At 52.8% G+C, this 24742-nt stretch overlaps 1 protein-coding gene across 2 annotated transcripts in view; it reads right to left on the bottom strand.

Annotated features, from left to right (window-relative positions):
• GYG2 (glycogenin 2) overlaps positions 1-19274 on the bottom strand; it is a 30462-nt gene extending 11188 nt beyond the window's left edge. For both annotated transcript variants that reach the window (XM_042975099.1, XM_042975100.1), the window contains exons 1-7: positions 19208-19274; positions 18145-18300; positions 12968-13109; positions 5318-5492; positions 4165-4327; positions 3372-3498; positions 1045-1267 (exon numbers count right to left, since the gene is read on the bottom strand). In XM_042975099.1, coding sequence (XP_042831033.1) covers positions 1045-1267; positions 3372-3498; positions 4165-4327; positions 5318-5492; positions 12968-13109; positions 18145-18151 — 837 coding nt within the window. In that variant the 5' untranslated portion in view covers positions 18152-18300; positions 19208-19274. The remainder of the gene's footprint in view (positions 1-1044; positions 1268-3371; positions 3499-4164; positions 4328-5317; positions 5493-12967; positions 13110-18144; positions 18301-19207) is intronic.
• Between the last annotated feature and the right edge of the window lie 5468 nt (positions 19275-24742).

Genomic DNA, 24742 nt, shown 5'->3' with positions numbered 1-24742 from the left:
TTCCTTCCCCCACAACCTGACGCCTGGCTCACCGCCCGGCGGGAGCACGGTGGCAACCTGAACGCAGATAAACTTGTATGCGTTCATGTGACACGACCCGAGACCCCGAGTCCTCAGAAAGAGAAGAACCACTTGGTTCCACCAGACAGAACCCGCAGCAAAGACTGAACGACGGGTTCTTTGCGATTTCCCATCAACGCAATGGCTGTGGATGGACCGACCTTCCCGTACTAATAAACGAGCCCGTAAGCAACGATCAGATAAGAAAGTTCCCTGAGACCGAATTCCAAAAACTCTTTTGCGAGGCACCTGCCGTTCCCCTAGTCGGCGGACTGCACACACATCGTTACGTAGTGCGTTAGGAGTCACCGTGACATTAAAAAAAAAACAGATGAGCGCCAATCTACAGTTTCAGAAATACTCTTCACCCACGCGTTGCAACACGTGCTTCGACTGATGACGTAAATTGGAAAGTGTGTCCTCGCAAGACATGGTAATCAATCCCCTGCGGCCACTCATCCCCCAGCGGCCCTTTCCCTTACGCAGGCAGCTAATTGGAATGATTTACGCACGAATCCTATAAATCTCAGCAACACTCTGGCTCATTAAACATTCACGATTCTAGGGGCGCCTGGGTGGCGCAGTCGGTTAAGCGTCCGACTTCAACTCAGGTCACGATCTCACGGTCCGTGAGTTCGAGCCCCGCGTCAGGCTCTGGGCTGATGGCTCAGAGCCTGAAGCCTGCTTCCGATTCTGTGTCTCTCTCTCTCTCTGCCCCTCCCCCATTCATGCTCTGTCTCTCTCTGTCTCAAAAATAAATAAACATTTAAAAAAAAAAAAAAAAAAAAAAAAAACATTCACGATTCTGAGCCGAAGGCGGGGGGGACAATAACCACACAGGGTGTCTGTCTGTTCAGCATCCTTTATGAAATACAGCATGTGGGAACAGAAGCCTGAGCTTCTAGAAAGTACACCGGGCATTTGGGTCACGCACAGCATCTACCCGTGCCCAACGCCTGTTTCCAGAGGGCGTAACCCGCTTACGGCGTGTCCCGGAGCCACGTGCTCTCCCGCATCCCGGAAGCTCTCGTAAAGAGGCAGGACGCTGTGCTGGTAGACTGTCCACCACAGGTTGAGGAAGGACGTCTGGTGCTGGGTCCCCAACCCGGAGCCGTCCTCCAGCACCGAGCCCGTCTGCGGATTGTACTTATAGTTCCATGGCTTTGTGGGCCCCAGAAAGTGCACGACCTTTGCACTCGAGCCGAATCTGAGGAGGAAACACACAGCATTCCACTTTCCACTTGGAAGTGACCACACACACACACACACACACACACACACACACACACACACGGAAAGCATCACGCGGCCATGAGACACGTCAAAGACAGCAGCAAGTAAACACCTGTCTCAACCCTACTAATTGGACCCACACTCAGATTTCCTTAAAGATAACGGTTTCAACACTCCACATTTGCAGTATCTGGTTTTCTACATACCAAGGAACATAATCATAACCCACTGGGGTATTCCCCCCAAAGCAGAAGAATCAGTCGAGAACCTTATAAACATGGATGCTGTGGGATGTAGCCCAAAGCATCAGCTCCTTAAACCAGTAGGGATCAAAACCAAAATCACTTTTATAACGGATGGCACAGGATCCAGATGAGAAAAGTGACTTCTCTCCTCTCAAGATTGTGGATTTTCTCCTCTCAACCTTTTTTTTATTAAAAAAAAAAATTTTTTTTTAATTTTTTTTAACGTTTATTTATTTTTGAGACAGAGAGACAAAGCATGAACAGGGGAGGGGCAGAGAGAGAGGGAGACACAGAATCCGAAACAGGCTCCAGGCTCTGAGCGGTCAGCACAGAGCCCGACGCGGGGCTTGAACTCACGGACCGTGAGATCATGACCTGAGCCGAAGTCGGACGCTTAACCGACCGAGCCACCCAGGCGCCCCATAAAAAAAAAATTTTTTTTGACGTCTATTTATTTTTGAGAGAGAGACACAGAGCACGAGTGGGGGAGGGGCAGAGAGAGAGGGAGACACAGAATCCGAAGCAGGCTCCCGGCTCCAAGGTGTCAGCACAGAGCCCGACATGGGGCTCGAACTCGGAAACGGTGAGATCATGACCTGAGTCGGAGTTGGACGCTTAACGGACTGAGCCACCCAGGCGCCCCATCTCCTCTCAACATTTTAAAACATTTTTTTTCCATATCCGTCTTCCCATGAAATTTTAATACTATATTTGCACTGTAATGCGTGTTCCGTATGCACATCTCTGGTTTATACATTAAAAAGAATAGGATGTTTGCACTCCCCAAGGACCAATTTCTGCCCCTTGAAGGCAGTCTGGCCCCTGTTAAAAATGCACACTCTAGAATTATTCTGTCCCTACAATTCTGCTCAGATTTTCCACTTTTCTTTATAACAGCATCACCCAGAGCAGCAAATCTCAAACATTTTGGTCCCAGGACTTTTTGAAATTCTTAAAGTGCACGGAGGACCACAAGCCTAGATTTGTTCACGTGGATTCTATCTGTACGTATTTATTGCAATGGAAATTAAAACTGAGGAATCTGAAAACAGATTTAATCAATTCATTAGAAATCAATCACCCCCTGAGATGTTGATGTTCATTTCGTACTTTTTTCATGAAAAATAACTGTATTTTCATGGACCATCCCAAGAGGAAACAGCCAGCTTCTTATATCTGTGTGCATTCAGGACACTGTTTTTGGTTTTTTTGTTTTTCAGTGCATTTTTTATTACATCATAGAGTGTAAAACTCTTATACACTCATGAAAAAGTGAGAAGAAAAGAAAAAAATAACATCTTAGAATTATTTTTTTTAATTTTATTTTTATGTATCTTAGAATTATTTTTCGAGTCATTTTGACTTTGCAGACATTAAAAAGAACTGTGGGGAACCCCTTGGGGGTTCCTCGGACCACACTCTGAGAACCACTACCATTAAAACTCCCTGCCTTGACTTCCTATAATTTATAATTACAAAAGGCAAATGGAGGGAGAATCTAATATTTTTTAATTTTTTTTTAATGTTTATTCATTTTTGACAGACAGAGAGAGGCAAAGCATGAATTGGGGAGGGGCAGAGAGAGAAGGAGACACAGAATCCGAAGCAGGCTCCAGGCTCCCAGCTGTCAGCACAGAGCCCGACGCGGGGCTCGAACTCACGGACCGCGAGATCATGACCTGAGCCAAAGTCGGACGCTCAACTGACTGAGCCACCCAGGCGCCCCAGGATCCGATTTTTTTTAACCCAAATGCCAAAAGCTGATAAAGATTCTAGAGACAGGGTTGCCAGAAAGCAGCTGCTCTAGAAGGATCTAGAACACAGAGAACTTACCGTTTGAAGGCGGGGCTGTAGGTGTATGCCGTGTTACTGCTCAAGTTGTAGATGAACGGTAAGTGCTTGTGGATGTCTGCCGTGGACCAGCTACTGAAGAAACTGTTCAGTAAGCCTTGATCTGCCCCTAGATGACGGAACAGCGCTCGGAGAGAATTCAAGACTCGCTTGAAGGGCTTAATATACACACCCACCCGCGAGGTCCCATTACGTGTCTCCTCTCTGCCCACTACAACACGACCGTTCGTCTCAAAAGGGAGTGGTCGCCCACACCGTTAATCTTAACACCGCGTATTGTCTCCAAAATTCTCCACCCATAACCTAGACCATTGATAATAAACTCACACGTTGTCTCCAGAATTCTCCATCTTGCCCACAATGAACCCCATCTGGTAGCAACTCTCCATCAGTCTCGTGTTTTCTTTTACGTGACAACAGTCGTAGCACGCTCCCCCTCTATTAAAGCCTGTTCCAGCCAAATATCGGCTTCTCGTTGGGTCACTTTATTCTACTCCAGGGGCTGGCCAACCAAGGCTTACCTCCTGTATGATCAGGATTGGGGACCCATCCTTCCTACTCACTGCGGATGTTTTCAATGCTTTTCTATGTTGCGTATTTACTGACTGACTTCACTAATTCCTAACACGCTGCCTGGCCCTATTCTTCCACACCCGTCTTTAACTCACTTCGATTTGCCATTCACATATCTGGGGGAAGGTGAGCATGAGGCAGGGATATGGCTCCTGGGAAGAGCCCCGTTCTCTTCCACCCACGTCCGGCTTCCCTCGCTTACCGTCAAAGCTGCCGTGGTCCACGGCATGTCGCAGCAAGAGGCCGTGCGTCTCGAGAGACGGTTGGAAGACAAAGACGCCGCTGTTGAAGCAGTCCGGCCACCCGGGATCCGGGGCTGCGGAAAACTCCGCCCTGTCAAACAGCTCATCGATATTGGACAGCACCTGGCAAAGCACAGCATGGGAAACCGTGTGGCCACACGTCTCTTACCTCTGGGATGCGGGTGAAAACGCCACAGACACTTAAGGACGGGCAGACTATGTCCAGCGACTGGAAAGCCGTGCATGTTTTTTGACCGACTCTTCTGTTAGGCTTACAACAGACACAGGAGAGCGTTATGAGTAAGATTGCTCTCCGGCTCATTTCAGGCGCCTGAAGTAACACCATCTCTGAGACGACATTATTTTCTCAAGGTTTTTAAAATCCTGCGTAGAGCTTGCCCACCTGAATATCCTCTTTAATCCAGCAAAGGTGGCCAACGAAACTCTGCAAACCCGTGAACGGAGAGGTTTCCGAGTCAACGTGATGTTGCCTTCCAGAGCTTAACTATTAATTCCAGATTAATCCCTCCAACACCCATTGCCTTTCTAAATTGTGCTCTGCTTGGAAAAAGAAAACATTACTCCCATGCTGCTACGGGTCTTATTTTCCTTGGCACCTCCCCGTCTTCCCATAGAGATGCTTTTGCCCCACCAAGACGACCTACAATGGACTGGCGACATCCCAACTCCCTGTCACGCTTTAGCTTTCCAATGGCTGGTTTTGAAGGCAGCCAACATAGGCTCCCACCCTTCGGGTCACTACCCTAAATGACAAAGGGAGGGAGCCACAGCCTCAGAAGCCAGCTGTTCCAGTCGCATTGGGACTATGCATTTCAATACACAATCAAGGCAAAATACTTTTTTCTAATTATTCGATTTCGTGTAGATGAAACGATGTGATTAGAAATCCCTCCTAGGGAAGGAGCGTGGCTTCAAGTCCCTTAGTGTCCCGAACGGGGACTACGGCAGTGCAAGTGCTATGTTATACCTGGTTCCGATGCGCTGAATGTCAATGCTGGTGACAGAGATGGAGGTGGGGACCCAGCAGTAAGAACCAGCAGGCTACTTAAAAGGGGTCTTTGAGGGGTTCCTCGCTGTCCTCCCCGTGCTCACCAGAGTATCTGCATCCAGGAAGACGCACTTGCTGTAATGGGTGAGGGTCCAACAGTGAAGCTTGGTGAGGGTGACCCCAAGCTCAGGCCTCTTCAGAAAGGCCAGGTGGATGTAGTCTGCACTGTCCATCAGGTTCACCTCGATCACCTCATCAAACACCTTCGACAGGATAACCCTGGAAAAGAGCCACACCAAATACTAGGAGAGCAAGGGAATATTCAACACAGGAGATGCTATCCCTTCAAGATGACACCCCTTTGCTACTCACAAAATGGAGCACGGATCCAAAACCCCAAGCAATCTTTGTGTTCAGGCTTTATTTTTGCCATGGAGTTTTGTATACTTCCCACTCATGCTTAAGCCTTACGCAAACTTAAAAAGTTTGACAACTATACAAAATTGTCTTAGAGTGATTCTGGTCATCCCTTAAGAAGGCAATTCTCTTAGAAAAATGTGTGTGCTGTGGGAATGAATGCTGAGCAGATACAGACCATCTCTATCAGTTTTTGTTTTATGATCATTTTTTATTTTTTTCATTTTATGTATTTACTTTTTGCTTGTATTTTATGTATTCAAAACCTACATTGTTGGTTGCATACAAGTTCAACACTCAAATGTTGAAAGACATTTTGTCAAAATGAAATTTCCCTCTATTCCATTAACTTATTTTTTTGCTTACGTTCTACTTCATCATAGACCAGAATGTTTGGGGATGCAAAGAATTAAGGAAGAGCGAGAAAAAGGATGGTGGAAGGTCAAAAGGATACAGGGAGCCAATCAGGAGAGTTACCCATGCCCAAGCTGGAAGCACTTTGAACAGGAAAACAAATAAGAAACCCAAAGTATAAAATGAATCTTCATGGGTCAATATTAGTATTAATATTAGTATCAAAAATATATTAACATCATATTAGTATTAACGTGCTAATTAATAGATAAGTAAATGGGAAAGAAGGACTAGCAGAAGAATTCCAAATTATAAATGTATTAGGAATGAGGGAAATAGAAAATCACCATTGGTGGCTGGGTGGTTCAGGTAAGCATCCTACTCTTTTTTTTTATTAAAAAAAATTTTTTTTAACGTTTATTTGTTTTTGAGACAGAGAGAGACAGAGCATGAACGGGGGAGGGGCAGAGAGAGGGAGACACAGAATCTGAAACAGGCTCCAGGCTCCGAGCTGTCAGCACAGAGCCCGACGCGGGGCTCGAACCCACGGACCTCGAGATCATGACCTGAGCCGAAGTCGGCCGCTAAACCGACTGAGCCACCCAGGCGCCCCCATCCTACTCTTTTTTTTTTTTTTTTTTTTTTTTTTTTTTTCAACTTTTTTTTTTATTTATTTTTGGGACAGAGAGAGAGACAGAGCATGAACGGGGGAGGGGCAGAGAGAGAGGGAGACACAGAATCGGAAACAGGCTCCAGGCTCCGAGCCATCAGCCCAGAGCCTGACGCGGGGCTCGAACTCACGGACCGCGAGATCGTGACCTGGCTGAAGTCGGACGCTTAACCGACTGCGCCACCCAGGCACCCCACCCCCATCCTACTCTTGATGTTGGCTCACAGATGGTGAGATCGAGCCCCGCATCAAGGTCTGTGCTGCCAGCGTGGAACCTGCTTCAGCCTCTCTCTCTCTCTCTCTCTCTCTCTCTCTCTCTCTCTCTCTCTCTCCCTTACTTGTATGCATACCCTCTCTCCCTCTCTCTCACAATAAATAAAATAACATTTGTAAACAAGAAAAGAAAAGAAAATCACCATTAGGCTAACACTGCAGTAATAATTGCTGTTGACAAGGTTCTCCGATGGATGCTAAAATCAATGGGTGAAGGTTTTGAGAAGCAGCAGCATGTTTTCATAGTCTGAATGTATCTCCCAAGATATTTATCAATTACAAAGACAAAAATCATAACCCCACAGACAGAACCTTACCCATGTGACCAAGGTTAATATCACCCTAACAGGACACAGCCACATCACATACTCCTTGATAGGATGCCCTAAAAGAGGTACATCACTCCTGCAGACTTTTTTTTTTTTTTTGCCAAAAATGCATAACCTCTACTAACGAGAAAATATTGGACAAACCCAAGCTGAAAGGAATTCTATAATATAACTGACCAGTACTATTTGAAAATGTCAAGATCATGACACGTAAGGAAAGAAAAAGAAAATGTAATAGATGGGAAGTCACAAGGGCAGACGTGATAATTAATGCAGGGTCCTGGATGAGAACAGAATCATCTAATATCAAGCACATCCTTTCTTTTCCACATTTTGTGTTGCTATTGAAGGTGCCTCCTGTACACATCCAGGATATGGCTGGATTTTATGTTTATTTTCCCCTGGCAGTAGTCTCTCTCCGTTAAAAGGGGTTTTTAACCCATTCACCTTTAGTATCATCATTGACATATTCTTACTGAGTCCTGCAGTTTTATCCTTTCCCTTTTTTTTTTTTTACATTTATCATACTTTCTTCTTTGTAATCCTTTCCCGCCTTCCACTGCATGGATTAGATTTTTTTTTCCATTCCATGCATTTTTCCATTAATGCTTGGGAAGCATACATACCCTTTATAGTCTTCTGGTGGTTATAGTCTTCCTCAGACTGTCAACACACATATTTGAACTTATATTTTCTGGGGCACCTTGGTGGCTCAGTTGGTTGAGCATCCAACTTCAGCTCAGGTCATGATCTCATGGTTCATGAGTTTGAGCCCCACATTGGACTCTATGCTGACAGCTCAGAGCCTGGAGCCTGCTTCAGATTCTGTGTCTCCCCCTCTCTGCCCTTCCCCAGCTCGTGCACGGTCTCTCTCTCTCTCTCTCTCTCAAAAATAAAACATTTAAAATTCTTTTAAAAATATATTTTCTACCAAACGTAAAGATAGTCGGCATCTGTATGTTCACCCCAGAAGAGGCAAGAACATCACCTGATGTTCACTTCTGTCCCTCCCCACTGCACTCCACAATCACCTTGTTGTGGAGTGTAAATCCCAGACTATTTTCGTAATTATGCACAATGCATTTACAATTTAATCCGAGTTCTACTTAGTTATTTGTTTAGCAATGCTTCTTATATTACAAGTTCCTGCCTGGATTCATAGTTCATTCTGGTTGAGTACATCCTGAAATCATTATGTTCCCAAAAGGTCTTTGAGCGGTAGAATTATTAAGCTTTTACGTATTTGGAACATCTTTATTTTGCTTTCGAACTGCATTAATGTGGCCGAATTGAGAAATCCCATTCCACAAGTACTTTGTGCTCCAGAGAATGTGAGACATCCACTGTCTCAACCTGATGGATGCTCAAGTGCACTTAGCGCCTTTCTCCGCTCTTTGTTGGGTTCATTCATGTGCTCAACGCTCACGGGGCATTCGCAACCTAAAATCCTTTCTCAAAGCGGAAATAAGAGATGAGTTCCTCCCTACAATCCGTTCTTTTTCTCTTTTTGAAATTTCCATTATTAGGCAGGTGTTGGCATTTCCCAGTCGATCCGTTGTATCCCATACCAGCTTTTACGCTCGTGCCTTACGTTTTTTTGTGTGCTTCACTGAACAGTATTGAAAGTACCTACGTGTCTGAAAGAGTACTATTTCAACGCCAAGTTCCCCTTGCTTTTAACCCAGTTATTTATGGAATTTATGGCATCCTCAGGGTTGTGTAAAGATCTGGGAGCCAGGAGGGTGGAGGGCAAAAAAAGCATCACTCAGTGTTGCTACAAATAGATGGTGGTGTCACGTCCTTGAATTCTTTTGTTCAGTTCTGCTTGTTTTCTCAAAATAAATCCCTGGTCTTGGAGTTGAGTGTCACGAATACAATTAGTTTGAAGCTCCGAGCACGTGCTCCTGGGTTTGTTTCTGTGCAGAAAGATGACTCCACTCTGCACTTGGACCCTACAACGGACAAAAGCAGAGTGGTGGTCCCCATGCTCACACCCTTGGTCACTTGCGGTCACCTGTCACTGTCTGTCTTCTACTGGACCACAGGGCACCGTTCCTCAGCTCTCCCGACGCCTGCAAACCGTGTCATGATTCTCCAACACTGGACCTTCCGAGGGTTACTGAACGTTTCTGAATATTTTACGGTTCGTCTTCGGTGGACCAGAAGACTGCCAGAAAGTCAGTGTGGACAGCTTGTACCGACCCCGAGGAGACGGGAACAGAGGAGGGAATCACATGGGAGTCATGGGAATGCTTTGGGCTCTTGGAGGACTGTTCTCTCTAAAAAAATATGACTGTCCCCAATCACTGGGGCAACTGATGGGACAGTAGGCAACCAGGAAGTACCCCACGTTTTCCATCTTAATCCCAACCAAGACTACCTCTCTGGTTACAAATATCCTCCAAAGATATAGTGATGCTTCCCACCCTCCACCCCTGTTACGTCCACCTGTCCGTCTGTGCGTCCTGTTTGTAAGACTTCCTTGAACATGATACAGACAACAAGCCTCGTCCCCACCGCAGATCTCCTTAATGTGCCCCTTAGTTTATTTATTTGATCTTTCACGTTTACACATGGTATTTCTGACCAACAGAGGTCTGGCTCTCAGCCTCTGATTTAATTTAGAATGGTTTTCCCAGCTTTCGGATGAATGGCCCATCCATCATATCAGTGTCTGGAGACACGTGTCTTTCTGACAACCGCAGGGAGGGTCGTGGGTGGTGACTCTACCGGCATATCCCGAATGGAGACCAGAGATGCTGGTCGGCACCCAACAATGCACAGGACACCCCACAACAGACAGACATCCAGCCCCAAATGGCAGTAGTGCCCGAGCCAAGGCACCCTGATCTACCGACTTCTAAGATTTGTGTACACTTTAAAAAATGTTACACTTCCTCATCTGGATTTTATCCTGGTACACGTTTAACTTTATATTAAAAGGACTGGATCACTGCCTTTCTCTGTAAATCAAGTTGGGGTCTCAAGCTTAGGACGGTTTGTTAAAATAAATGAACATGTTCATTTTCCCCCCTAGGTTCTGAGATAGCTCCTATCACATGGAAATGAATTTCTTGTGGCCAACGTAACAGAACATCCTTGATCAACTGCCCAGTCTCAGGACCTTCTAACTGATAAGTCTCTGTTCCCCACCCCCAGGTACTGGGTAGCAATGTTTTCTATGCCTTCTAGCATTCTTTTTTAAGATTCCGTTTTTTTTTTTAAGTTTATTTATTTATTTTGAAAAAGACAGAGAGAGCGCCAACCAGGGAGGGGCAGAGAGAGAGAGAGAGAGAGAGAGAGAGGAAGCAGAATCCCAAGCAGAGAATTTCTGATTTAAAATGTCTGAGGGTAATGCTGTTTTTTAAATGTGTTTTGCTCTTAATGTCTACGTTTGTCACATTACAGTCAAAGGACATAACATCCAATTCCTGCGCCAAGTAACACATTAAATGCCTCCTTGTGCCGTGAGTATAAAATCAATTTTTCTAAGTGGTCCGTGGCAGATGAGAAAAAGGGCCATTGTTTATAGAACGCGTAACGTTTAAGAGATACCTTATGCTTTATTCATTAGATCAACTTACTTACATGTCTGCTTTGTGAGTTAAAAACCAGCAAAATGCTATGAAAAGACTCTCCCTCTACGGTTCTTTCCGTTTGCCTGTGTATCAGATAGGTTTTATTTTTACGTGCTTTGTATAGGGATCGTTGGTGCACGGTCTTGAGCGGTATTATGTAACGTGTGAATTCTCCACTTGATTAGATAGCGTCTCTTGCCTGGATCGTGACACTCGGAAAAACCCTCTGATCGCCTCTGCTCTTCCTTCCTTGTACGTGTGATCCAATCCATCTGTCCATCCTTTATCAAATGAATATATCAGATAGAGGAGGAGGGGTGGGGGTTGGGGAACAGGTGACAAGGACGAAGGAGGGCACCTGTTGCGATGAGCCCCGGATCCTGTATGGACATGTTTAACAACTATATTATACACCTGAAACTAAAGAGTATATATGAACTATCCAGGGGTTTAAATAAAACCTGATAACTAGGGTGGCTCAGTTAAGTGTCCGACTCTCTTTATCGCCCGAGGTCATGATCTCACGGTTCACGGGTTCGAGTCCCGCGTCAGGCTCTGTGCTTACAGCTCAGAGCCTGAAGCCTGCTTCCCATTGTGTCTCCCTCTCTCTCCGCCCCTCCCCTGCTCATACTCTGTCTCTCAATAATAAATAAATGTCACTCAGAGCCTGACTCCCGTCTCCAGCCCCTGCCTCCAGGAAGGCGTCCTGTGACCTCACCCCACGGCCCCCACAGCCAAGGATAAAAATGCAAGATGCTAACGCCATGTCGCAATGACCATCTCCTCCAAACTGCAGACATCCAGACCGTGCCTCCGGGAGCCCTGAATTCACACAAGTCTGTTCTTACAACAGTCACCTTCAAGACAATTCTCTTTAGTAGGAAGATGAAGAAAAAAGAGAATTCTCTTTATTAGAAGTAAATGTAGAAAAGGAAAAATGGGCAGTCATGGGATCTGCTCCTGGAGTCATGACCCAGAAGGAACGCGGGGTTGCCCATGCAAATGAGCACCATTCGTGACCGTGTGGTGACACCCCTACGCGCGTCTGCACAGACGGGAGCCTCCCCACACTCAGGTGCGAATGCACAACCCGCTCTACAGAACCAGGACGTCTGAGGAGCTCATGTGTCTGCATTCGCGAGCATGCACCCATGGCCGTGAAGGCGTCGTGATCAATCTGAGCTTGGAATCGTCCTCGACCTCCCGTGGCAAACCTTGCGTGGCGATCTCAAGGTCCCAGACTGTGGAACGCCTCAATTCAGATAGCTGCACTGGCGCCCCCTGTTCCCAGGACACATGTCAGAGGCCCGTCGAGGCAGGAACCTGCACCTGCTTCCTTGTCCCCGCCTCCTGCACCTGCTTCCTTGTCCCTGCCTGTACAGACACAGTGTCCACTGACCATGGGCCAACCGGGGGTCCTGTTTCTACTGGGCTGGTGCTGTGTGCCCGCAATGCCCCCACCCCACCGCCCCCGCTCTCCTTCATGGGACCCTGAACCCCACCCTCGCGTACCGCCGACCTCCCGACCGCTCCCAGTGTCTTGTCCCGGGGAGCAGGTGGCAGGCACAGCGTGGATGTGCAGGCTGGGATCCCAGCTGGGTACGCCCGCCCGAGGGGTGCTGCTAACAGGGGGCCAGAGAGGGGCACCGACAGCACCCAACCCATCAGGTACCGTGAGGCTTCTCGATCAGCCGTCCCTCGCGTGGCTCGCCTGGTTGTGACATCCCTGGGCCTGCTGGCCGACCCTCCCCAGCCTCTCTCTCCCAGAGTCACCACGAGAAACCCAGAGCTCTCCTCCGTACCCAGACGCGCACTCACCACCACGACAGACAGACGCCCGGAAATCTGCGTGCAACACGGGGACACGTACGCACTCATCGGGAAGCAGAGCCCCGTTCCGCCCTCCCAAGGCTCCTGCAGAACCGCCTGAGGATCCCCCGACTCCCGAACTGACATCTCTATCTTCCTTTGGGGGACCTGCCTACGTGGATCACAACTGGCGCGTACCAGAGTCACACGCCCCCCGTGACGGCCCGTGCTCCGGACCCCCCGCACCTCCCTGAGCATCGGCGGCCTCGCGTCCCTGCACGGCAGCAGGAAGCGGCCGAGCGCGTGAGAATCTCCCCGTCTTACCTGAGCAGGCTGGACACCTGTGAGGTGATGAGAACCACCAGCTTCCGGGTCGCCCGCTGCGTCCTCAGCGACTGTCCCAGCACCAGAGCGCCCTGGCAGTACGTGTCATTGGTGGCCAGCGTCACAAACGCCTGGTCCAACACTGTGGACGTGGACAAAAACACCAGAGTGACGTCCCGAGGCGTCTCCCCAGGTGGCCAGGTTCGAGGTCAGCCCTGTCTCTGCCTCTGAATCATCGCAAACTGCTCGATATTTCTCAAACGTTCCCTGGGAACACTTTGCTTACATCCTTCCTTTTTTTTTTTTATGTTTTCCTTTATTATTTTTTTAATAACCTGTACATCTCACGTGGACCTTGAACTCACGCCCCCGAGATCAAGAGTCACACGCTTCCCAGTTGGGCTCCCTGACGTCCCTTTTCATTGCAAAACACACACAGGGGCATCTGGGGGGCTCAGTCGGTTGAGCGTCCGACTTTAGCTCAGGTCACGATCTCACGGTTCGTGAGTTCGAGCCCCGCGTGGGGCTCTGTGCTGACAGCTCAGAGCCTGGAGCCTGCTTCCCATTCTGTGTTTCTCTCTCTCTCTCTCTCTGCCCCTCTCCTGCTCACACACACTCTCTGTTTCTGAAAAATAAGTAAATATTAAAAACAAAACTAAAAAAAAAATCACACAGACACCCATGGAGTGTAAGGAGACCCCACCCGTGAAACACAGCCCAGCAGAATATGATCACAAGGTACTGATGCTCCAAATATCTGATCCTGAGCCCGAGCACACGGAAACGAGTCAGCCACCGTCCGATGATCCGAGCTACATTCTAGATGCCCGTGAGACTCGCCACAAAAAAGCTACGCCCGGTTTCCCACCGCGTGGACAGGACAGGAGGAAACGGTAACAGCAGATCCCGTTGAGGGCCATTTGCAATCCAAGTGCATCGTCCCTCCCGGTGTTCGTGTCTCCTGGGACTTCCAGACTTAGTTCCTGGTCCGCCCAGAGCGCGTTGCCAGGAGACACACAACAGCGTAAAGGAATCCTGGGCAGGCTCCGTGCTGTCTGCAGAAATTAAAATTCGCAGCACGCGGCGTGGGGCCCGAACACACAGACCTCGGTTCTCAAAGGCCAGAGAGCCGAGCGGAGCCCTCCCCTCCCCTCCCCTCCCAGCAGGGCTGGCGGCTCCCAAAGGAGGGCCTGAAGGACTCACATTCACAGTAAATATAATGTGACAAAGGCAAGCTTCTGAGCGAGGCCTGTTTCTTGGGGCGCCTCCGTGACCTTTACATGCCATGGGGCTACATTCCAAGGTGCATTTGTGACAACAGGATCCCGTCTGCACGTGGCTGCTGCTGCGTTAAGAGGAGTGGGCGAATGGTCTCCTCTGTGGCTTGAGTCTTACCCCACACTTGAGAACTCAACTTTCTAGGCGCCAAATACCCATCTACCTACCTGTTATCTATCTGTCCATCCATCATTATCTATCTATCTGTCTATCTGTCTATCTATCCATCCATCCATCCATAAATCCATCCATCTATCCACCCATCCATCATATCTATCTATCTATCTATCTATCTATCTATCTATCATCTATCTATATCTATCCACCCATCCATCCCTCTAACCATCCATCTATTTCTGTGTCTGTCTATCTATCTATCTGTCCATCCATCATATCTATCTATCTATCTATCTATCTATCTATCTATCCATCCATCCATCAATAAATCCATCCATCTATCCACCCATCCATCATATCTATCTATCTATCTATCTATCTATCTATCTATCTATCTATTTATCTATCTATCATCTATCTATATTTATCCACCCATCCATCCCTCTAACTATCCATCTATTTCTGTGTCTATCTATCTGTCCATCCATCCATCATATCTATCTATCTATCCATCCATCATACCTATGTATCTATCCATCCAACTATCATCTATCTATCTATCTATCTATCTAATCCATCCATCATATCTATCTATGTATCTATCCATCTAACTATCATCTATCTATCTCTCTATCCATCTATCTATTATCTATCTATATCTATCCACCCATCCATCCCTCTAACCATCCATCTATTTCTGTGTCTGCCTATTTGTCCATCCATCCATCATATCTATCTATCTATCTATCTATCTATCCATCATATCTATCTATCCATCATATCTATCTATCCATCTATTTATCCATCCATCCATTCATCCATCCATCCGTCAATAAATCCATCCATCTATCCATCCATCGATCCATCATATCTATCTATCCATCTATATCTATCTATCCATCAATCCGTCCTATCTGTTATCTATTTATCTATCTATCATCTATCTATCTATATCGCCAACATATCAATCACCTACCATCTATCTATATATCCATCATCTATCATTTACTTACCACATATTATGCACCACCTGTCATCTGTCAACCATTTATTACAATCACCTATCTATCCATTCATCCATCCATCATATCTGTTTGTCTGTCTGTTATCTATCCGCCCACCCATCCATCCATCCATCCATCCATCCAACCATCATCTAGTTATCTCTTTTTCTTTCAATCTAGGTTTTTTTTGTTTTTTGGTTTTTGGGTTTTTTTTACACAACTGGCTTTGAATGCTGTTCAGTCTGCAGGGACAGGGATAGCACTCACAGAAATCTGGACAACAAAAAACAATGTCGTGGGAAAAGCAAGGAGGGTAGTTTTGCCACGAGGTGCTGGAAGGCCGAGGAGACACCCCTGCGACGCCTGAGACATGGGAACAAAGACTGGGGTCCCCCAGAGACCTCACGGTGACAAGAGAGAGCCCCGGACCAGAACGGATGACCCTGTGACAGGATGGCCATGCAGACAAGAGGCAAGTGTTGCTCAACTGGCCCGAGATAAGGTCCTGGGTGGAACAGAACACGAAAGAGTCCAAAAACTGGTAACGGCACACACTGGTGTTGCAGCGTTTTGTAGGGACATAAATGTACCTGATATAATCAGCGTTTCGATGGGTGTTATGAGCTGAATTATGTTCCCCCGCCAAACTCGCACAAAATCTTCCCCCCGGGACCTCAGAATATGGATATATCTGGAGATGGGGTCTTTGAAGAGGAGATTAAGGTAAAATGAGCTCAGTAGGGTGGGCGTGATCCCACAGGACTGAGGTCCTTATAAGAGGAGTTTAGGATACAGAAAGGCACAGAGGGACGACCATATGAGGACACGGGGACAAGACGGTCTGCACACGAAAAAGAGAGGCCACAGGAAGAACCAGTCTCAGCCCCGCCCGGATCTGACTCCCAGCCTCCAGGACCAGGAGAAAAGACACGTATGTTATCTGAGACACGTCATCGAGAGTATTTGTCACAGGAGTCCGGTAATGGCACACCCAGCCCGGGGGAAACGCAGCAGAGAAATCACCCAGCGACCCTTCCTCACAGAAAAAGAAAATCCCCAACGAAGCTTGCTCGGATAGCACCCAAAAAAGAACGTCAAATTCTGGCCGAGCGGAAGTAACAGCACGACCCGACAAAGACCCAACTAGGTTACTCCTACTCATTGATCTTTTCGATGATCAGGAGCCCGGCTGCCCTGTACCTAAGGCAACCGTCAGGCCCAGAACAATTAATTAGATTTCCAACCATCTCACGTTTCAGAACGACCGGGATTGGATACATCAGCGGCTTCCTCCTGAGGCACGGGGTCTCCGGGGACCCCAAATGACGCTCTGCGGACAGGCAGTTCGTTCGCTGATTTCCTACAGAAGTCACAGCCGGGGCTGGGACCACTGAGCGGGTTGGACACAAGGACCCGGGCCTGATTCTGTTCAGGACGGACAGCTTCGTGATCCCGCTAACGGGAGTGCCCAAAATCACTCACAGGGAGGACCCCTATCAGAGGAAGCAACGCAGACCAATGGGTCTCCACCTTGACAAGGATGAGAATTCACCCACCCACACAGTCCTGCTTTTAAGCACCGACCAAGTTTCCATAAGGCATCAGCCAATGCGGGTTTAAGAAAAAAAACAAAACAGATATTCCTGCAAAAGTGAGTTCAGCCGGACGAACGTGGCAGCTGAGAGTTTCCCAATGGGTCTGGAAGAAACCCGTTTATTTTTACCCGTGTCTCTTCCTGGCCTGTCCTCCACTTGACCTGTCTTCCATCCGCCCCCCTCCGAAATAACACAGCCGGCTGGCTCCCTCCTCCGCCCCGTCCGCTTTTACTCAAAGCTGGTTTCTGTTCCCCCCGCCCCCACCCAAGGAAAATGTGGAATCCACAGTTGGGGTCTTGGAGCACATTGCAGGGCTGACCGGGATGTGTCCCAACGCCTCTCACTGAATGCTGCCATTATCCACAGGCCCCAGCGGCTTCGGGAAGGTGGTTTCCCCTGTGCAGGAACGCAGGCCTCTCCCTGCAACACAGGACCTGTTTTCCTCCTCCTGGGAACAGACTCTTAACAGCGGGAACCACAGGGAACCATGGTCCTGCGTCCCCGCTCAACAAGTCTCCTTTCTAAGGCCAGAGAAGAGGAAAACACAGATTTACCAACCTCTGAATAAAAAGTAACGTGTTTTTTTTTTTCTTTCTCTAATGGGCTCGTGCATGGTCACGTCTGGTCTGGTGCAAGACGGGAGGTGGCTTTGTGCCAGCAGGAGGACAGGCATCTTTCCCGGGGGGTGAAAGTCACACGCTAATCACCTAATTGTGTGGCTCCCTGAAGTGTCCACGTTTGACGTCCACAAAACCCAAGGCCACATGCGAAGGGCTGGATCTGAACCCTCGGGGTCAGGCCCAGCCTTAAGTCCCAGGCGTGTGGCCACCCTAAGCCTGCTGCGGTGAGGGGAGATGATCCGGAACCTGCTATCTGTCGCCCGGTTGCTGAGAACCCCACACAGTGCAATCCTGCGGCCAAGAAACTAGCCCACTGGAACTCCCCGGGCAACGACTGACAGGAGGGAAATTCGGGAGTCTCCAAGCCCCCTGCCCATGCTATAAATGGCCCCTCCCCGCTGGTGAGACTCACCCCAACTCCGCCCATCTGGCAGCCCCAGCACTGGGGAGGCGAGGGGTTTGGGGAGACTGTGGGGGCACAGCGGGGGTCTCTCCAGATCAGATGGATCTCACAGGTGCCAGAAGGAACAGAGAGGCTAAACGCAAAGTCTTCTCCGACTCACCCGGCATGGTTCCGCGCTCGTCGCCTGGCGCACAGTGGGGCTGACCGTCTGGGCTCTCCTGGGCGCGCGGGTGGACTCCGCCGGCTGGAGCAGGGCCTAGCAGAGGCGGCAGCGTCGTCGTCGTCGTCTCCAGGGGACCCGCGGGGAGCTCCAGGCCTGCAGGCGACAGCTGCACTCCAGATACCCACAGCTGCAGCCCCAGCCCGGCGCGCCCCGACCCTGGGCCCTGCTGAACCCGAGCCCCCCCCCCACGACCCCCGTGCCCTGCACGTCCTCGTCCGTGCTCGTGGGCAGCCTCTGTCCTCCAGCCAAGCTCCCTTCGACCCTGTTTCCCCGACCCGGAGTCACCTGCGACCCCTCTGCGCCCCGGGGCACCCTCAGGCTTGCTCTGGCCCTAGCCCGTCCGCCCGGGTGGCAGAAGCGTCCCCGCCGTGCCCGGCACTCCCTCCAGCCTCCGCCCTCCAGCCTCCACCGTGCCCCCCGCTCCCTCCGGGGGCCCCTAGACCCCTCGAAGCTCCCGAGTCACCTGCGGCCCCGCCGCGCCCCGCCCCTCCTACTAGCGCCCGGAGGCCTCGGCCCCACCCTGGCCCCGCGCCCCTGTCGCCTCCTTCCCTGCGGGTCCCCCACAGCGTGCGCCACCCCGCCCCTCGTCCCTCGGCTCCCCCGCAGCGTCCCCCGCCCGGTCCCCGCCACGCCCCAGCAGCCTCCACGCCCCCGCACGTCCCGAGCTCACCAGCAACCCGGAGACACCCTCCCCGGACTCCTGCCCAGGACCCAGCAACCCCGCGCCCCCCACACCTCCTGCGCACTCCGGCAGCCCAGCGCCCCCTCCCCAGATCCCGCCCAGCCCCCTCAGTCCCGCCCCCCCATGCCTTCTGCGCGCCCCCCACACCTCCTGCGCCCTCCGGCAGCCCGGCGCCCCCTCCCCAGATCCCTGCCCAGCCCCCGCAGCCGCGCGCCCCCCAATACCTTCTGCGCGCCCCCCACACCTCCTGCGCACTCCGGCAGCCCAGCGCCCCCTCCCCAGGTCCCGCCCAGCCCCCTCAGTCCCGCCCCCCCATACCTTCCGGGCGCCCCCCACACCTCCTGCGCTCCGGCAGCCTCTGGCCGGGCAGGCGCTGAGAGGCCCCGCGGCCCGCGCCCCGCGATTGGCCGCTAGCCGGAAGCCAGGCCCCACCCCCGCTCGGCCGCAGGGGCACAGGTCCCCACCTCCGCCGCAGACCCCGCCCCCCCCCACCCCCCCCCGCCCCGGGCCAGCGCCAGACTGAGCCGCGACAGCCCTCCGTCCCGCCCCTGTCCCCACCCCACCCCACCTCACCCCCAAGCCCCCTCCTTGCCAAATCCTGGAGCCCCAGGTTTGGAGGTTTGCACATTTAACCTTCAACCAGCCCGCCCCAAAGTAAATGTTTGCAGTGGCCTGGCCGGCCTGGGCTCAAGGCCAGCGAGCTGCCCTGCGGAGGCCACGCTGGAGACCTACCCGCAGGGACCGCGACGCTGGATCTTAACCGAATTCGGGGCGAGCGCAGGGAAGAGCGAAGCGGGCGCGCGCAGGAAGGCGGGAGAGGACCACAAGATTAATGAAGTCTTGGCGCCTCCGCGCTTGAATCCGTGCGCGCCTGGGCCAGGGCACCTGTGAGTGTGCGCGCGAGTGGGCGCGCGTGCGCACGCAGGGGTGTGCCTGTGACCCCGCAAAGCACCAGAGGGTGGGTCTAAGACTTGGATATGTAAGTGACCGATCTCAGGCATGGATGCAACAGTGAGCGAGCCTATTCGCCGGTGAGTGACTGAGCGAAGGGAATAACTGAACGCACGCTTCAGTCAAAGGAGGAGGGAATCCATGAATGAGTATAGGAGTGCGTGCAGTGCATGCTTGAGTGAGCTCCTGCGCCGTCGCTGGGGAAAAGGCTACCCATATCCACGCATGAGTGAGCTCCTGCACCGTCACTGGGGGAGGGGTGCCCGTATCCACGCAGGAGTGAGCTCCTGCACCATCGCTGGGGGAGGGGTGCCCGTATCCACGCATGAGTGAGCTCCTGCACCGTCGCTGGGGGAGGGGTGCCCGTATCCACGCATGAGTGAGCTCCTGCACCGTCACTGGGGGAGGGGTGCCCGTATCCACGCAGGAGTGAGCTCCTGCACCGTCGCTGAGGGAGGGGTGCCCGTATCCACGCATGAGTGAGTTCCTGCACCGTTGCTGGGGGAGGGGTGCCCGTATCCACGCATGAGTGAGCTCCTGCAACGTCAATGGGGGAGGGGTGCCCGTATCCACGCATGAGTGAGTTCCTGCACCGTCTCTGGGGGAGGGGTGCCCGTATCCACGCATGAGTGAGCTCCTGCACCGTCACTGGGGGAGGGGTGCCCGTATCCACGCATGAGTGAGTTCCTGCACCGTCACTGGGGGAGGGGTGCCCGTATCCACGCATGAGTGAGCTCCTGCACCGTCACTGGGGGAGGGGTGCCCGTATCCACGCATGAGTGAGTTCCTGCACCGTCACTGGGGGAGGGGTGCCCGTATCCACGCATGAGTGAGTTCCTGCACCATCGATGGGGGCGGGGTGCCCGTATCCACGCATGAGTGAGTTCCTGCACCGTCGATGGGGGAGGGGTGCCCGTATCCACGCATGAGTGAGTTCCTGCACCGTCGCTGGGGGAGGGGTGCCCGTATCCACGCATGAGTGAGTTCCTGCACCGTTGCTGGGGGAGGGGTGCCCGTATCCACGCATGAGTGAGCTCCTGCACCGTCGCTGGGGGAGGGGTGCCCGTATCCATGCATGAGTGAGTTCCTGCACGGTCTCTGGGGGAGGGGTGCCCGTATCCACGAAGGTGTGAGTTCCTGCACCATCGATGGGGGCGGGGTGCCCGTATCCACGAAGGCGTGAGTTCCTGCACCGTCACTGGGGGAGGGGTGCCCGTATCCACGCATGCGTGAGTTCCTGCACCGTCAATGGGGGAGGGGTGCCCGTATCCACGCATGCGTGAGTTCCTGCACCGTCACTGGGGGAGGGGTGCCCGTATCCACGCATGCGTGAGTTCCTGCACCGTCACTGGGGGAGGGGTGCCCGTATCCACGCATGAGTGAGTTCCTGCACCGTCACTGGGGGAGGGGTGCCCGTATCCACGCATGAGTGAGTTCCTGCACCGTCACTGGGGGAGGGGTGCCCGTATCCATGCATGAGTGAGCTCCTGCACCATAGCTGGGGGAGGGGTGCCCGTATCCCCGCATGAGTGAGTTCCTGCACCGTCACTGGGGGAGGGGTGCCCGTATCCCCGCATGCGTGAGTTCCTGCACCGTCAATGGGGGAGGGGTGCCCGTATCCCCGCATGAGTGAGTTCCTGCACCGTCGCTGGGGGAGGGGTGCCCGTATCCCCGCATGAGTGAGTTCCTGCACCGTCACTGGGGGAGGGGTGCCCGTATCCCCGCATGAGTGAGTTCCTGCACCATAGCTGGGGGAGGGGTGCCCGTATCCCCGCATGAGTGAGTTCCTGCACCGTCGCTGGGGGAGGGGTGCCCCTATCCACGCATGAGTGAGCTCCTGCACCGTCGCTGGGGGAAGGGTGCCCGTATCCACGCATGCGTGAGTTCCTGCACCGTCACTGGGGGAGGGGTGCCCGTATCCACGCATGAGTGAGTTCCTGCACCGTCACTGGGGGAGGGGTGCCCGTATCCACGCATGAGTGAGTTCCTGCACCGTCACTGGGGGAGGGGTGCCCGTATCCACGCATGAGTGAGTTCCTGCACCGTCGCTGGGGGAGGGGTGCCCGTATCCGTGAAGGCGTGAGTTCTTGCACCATCGATGGAGGAGGGGTGCCCGTATCCCCGCATGAGTGAGTTCCTGCACCGTCGCTGGGGGAGGGGTGCCCGTATCCACGCATGAGTGAGTTCCTGCACCGTCACTGGGGGAGGGGTGCCCGTATCCACGCATGAGTGAGTTCCTGCACCGTCACTGGGGGAGGGGTGCCCGTATCCATGCATGAGTGAGCTCCTGCACCATCGCTGGGGGAGGGGTGCCCGTATCCGTGAAGGCGTGAGTTCTTGCACCATCGATGGAGGAGGGGTGCCCGTATCCCCGCATGCGTGAGTTCCTGCACCGTCACTGGGGGAGGGGTGCCCGTATCCACGCATGAGTGAGTTCCTGCACCGTCACTGGGGGAGGGGTGCCCGTATCCACGCATGAGTGAGTTCCTGCACCGTCTCTGGGGGAGGGGTGCCCGTATCCACGCATGAGTGAGTTCCTGCAGCGTCACTGGGGGAGGGGTGCCCGTGTCCATGCATGAGTGAGCTCCTGCACCATCGCTGGGGGAGGGGTGCCCGTATCCGTGAAGGCGTGAGTTCTTGCACCATCGATGGAGGAGGGGTGCCCGTATCCCCGCATGAGTGAGTTCCTGCACCGTCGCTGGGGGAGGGGTGCCCGTATCCACGCATGAGTGAGTTCCTGCACCGTCACTGGAGGAGGGGTGCCCGTGTCCATGCATGAGTGAGCTCCTGCACCATCGCTGGGGGAGGGGTGCCCGTATCCGTGAAGGCGTGAGTTCTTGCACCATCGATGGAGGGGGGGTGCCCGTATCCCCGCATGAGTGAGTTCCTGCACCGTCGCTGGGGGAGGGGTGCCCGTATCCCCGCATGAGTGAGTTCCTGCACCGTCACTGGGGGAGGGGTGCCCGTATCCACGCATGAGTGAGTTCCTGCACCGTCGCTGGGGGAGGGGTGCCCGTATCCGTGAAGGCGTGAGTTCTTGCACCATCGATGGAGGAGGGGTGCCCGTATCCCCGCATGAGTGAGTTCCTGCACCGTCGCTGGGGGAGGGGTGCCCGTATCCACGCATGAGTGAGTTCCTGCACCGTCACTGGGGGAGGGGTGCCCGTATCCACGCATGAGTGAGTTCCTGCACCGTCACTGGGGGAGGGGTGCCCGTATCCATGCATGAGTGAGCTCCTGCACCATCGCTGGGGGAGGGGTGCCCGTATCCGTGAAGGCGTGAGTTCTTGCACCATCGATGGAGGAGGGGTGCCCGTATCCCCGCATGCGTGAGTTCCTGCACCGTCACTGGGGGAGGGGTGCCCGTATCCACGCATGAGTGAGTTCCTGCACCGTCACTGGGGGAGGGGTGCCCCTATCCATGCATGAGTGAGCTCCTGCACCATAGCTGGGGGAGGGGTGCCCGTATCCATGAAGGCGTGAGTTCCTGCACCATCACTGGGTGGATGGGGAAAGGGGAACATGGGTACCCAGAAATGCTGCCCTGAAGAGACGAACGTCTTGGACGCACAACTTGAAGGGTCAGCAGACGAACGCAGGGTAGGAGTTAGCGTTAGGACAGGAGACACGTGAGCCATGGAGAGTCGCAGAGGGAGGGAAATGGCAGCCAGATGGGCCAAGAACTCCTGAGACCAGACAGCTCGTGACTGGGGCCATGGGAGAGCGTTAAGGACCAGTGGTCAGAGAGAGCAGGCAGTTCCTTCTGGAACTCTTCATTCTCTGTGGCCTTCCTGGATCCAATGAGCTGTCATTGTCCTTCTGGCTCTGGGGTCCAGGGGGCATATATCTGCAGGGGCAGTTGACATGCCTGTTGTTCAGGGACAGAACCGGGCTTCCCGCTTTGCGAAGTCACCTGGGGTAGGGGAGGAGGACAGAAGAGTCACAGAGGAGGTCACCTCCCCACAACAGGACTTTGGTGGATTTCATGATTCCCCATTGTGATAAGTGGCCCACTAGTGACTGCATGGGGAACAGGGGCTTTGCATCCTTAAAAGCCGCAGGCCTCAGGGGGCTTGGAAAAGAAGGACCTTGGGCGTAACAATGGCAGAGACGGAGAGGGGAAGGGACCCAGGTTCCAGCAGCCCGTGTCCACAGAGACAGCAGCTTGATGGGTAACCATCCGCCTCAGGGCACAGGTGCTGGTGGGGTTATTCACCCCAGGGCCCAGGGGGGCCCAGAGCTGTTACGACCTTGCAAGCCGGTGAGGGAAGTGGGCAACGCCATCTGGAACACGCGGGGGCAGCGCCCCGCCTCATCATGCTCACGGTCTCCAGAACGCACACCTGGTGAGCCACGACGGTATCGTGGGTCTGACGCCACTGGAGAGGGGCTTATGGAGCTCCCTGCCCCCACCACGGGCTGTGTGCACCTGCTTGACCACTTCTGGGGTCTGGAAAGGTATCTGCAGGGCTCACTGAGCCTCTAGAAGGTTCTCTGAAATCTCCGCAGGCCCCCCACACCCCCCTCGCTTCCAGGGGCAGGGGGAGGCTCCCTGGCCTCTGTGGTGGTCTTGCTTCTGGCTCCATTATTTCCCGAGTGTCCCCACACATCCGAGCCACGGGGTCATTCTGTTGGGCCTCATTCTGGCCTGTCAGTGAGCAAAGTGTGGAGTGCTGTGTGCAAAGGCCCTCCTATGAGGCATGGGGTCCTGGGACGGGACTCCAACAGTAAGAGATCCATTTGCAAATGTCCCAGACGGGTCCTGCCTCCTTTACTACATGGGGCAGTGAGGTTCCCAAATTGTCCCCTTTCTGTGGGTTGGAAGCTGTCTACCAGCAGGGTTTCCCCCCCCCCCCCGGCACCGGTGACGTGTGGGGCAGGGCATGCTCTGATGTGCGGCAT

Source organism: Panthera tigris, chromosome X (genome assembly GCF_018350195.1).
Source record: "Panthera tigris isolate Pti1 chromosome X, P.tigris_Pti1_mat1.1, whole genome shotgun sequence".
NCBI classification, from domain to species: domain Eukaryota; kingdom Metazoa; phylum Chordata; class Mammalia; order Carnivora; family Felidae; genus Panthera; species Panthera tigris.
The sequence above is the reverse complement of the archived record's forward strand: the minus strand, read 5'-3'. Positions and strand labels throughout refer to the sequence as shown.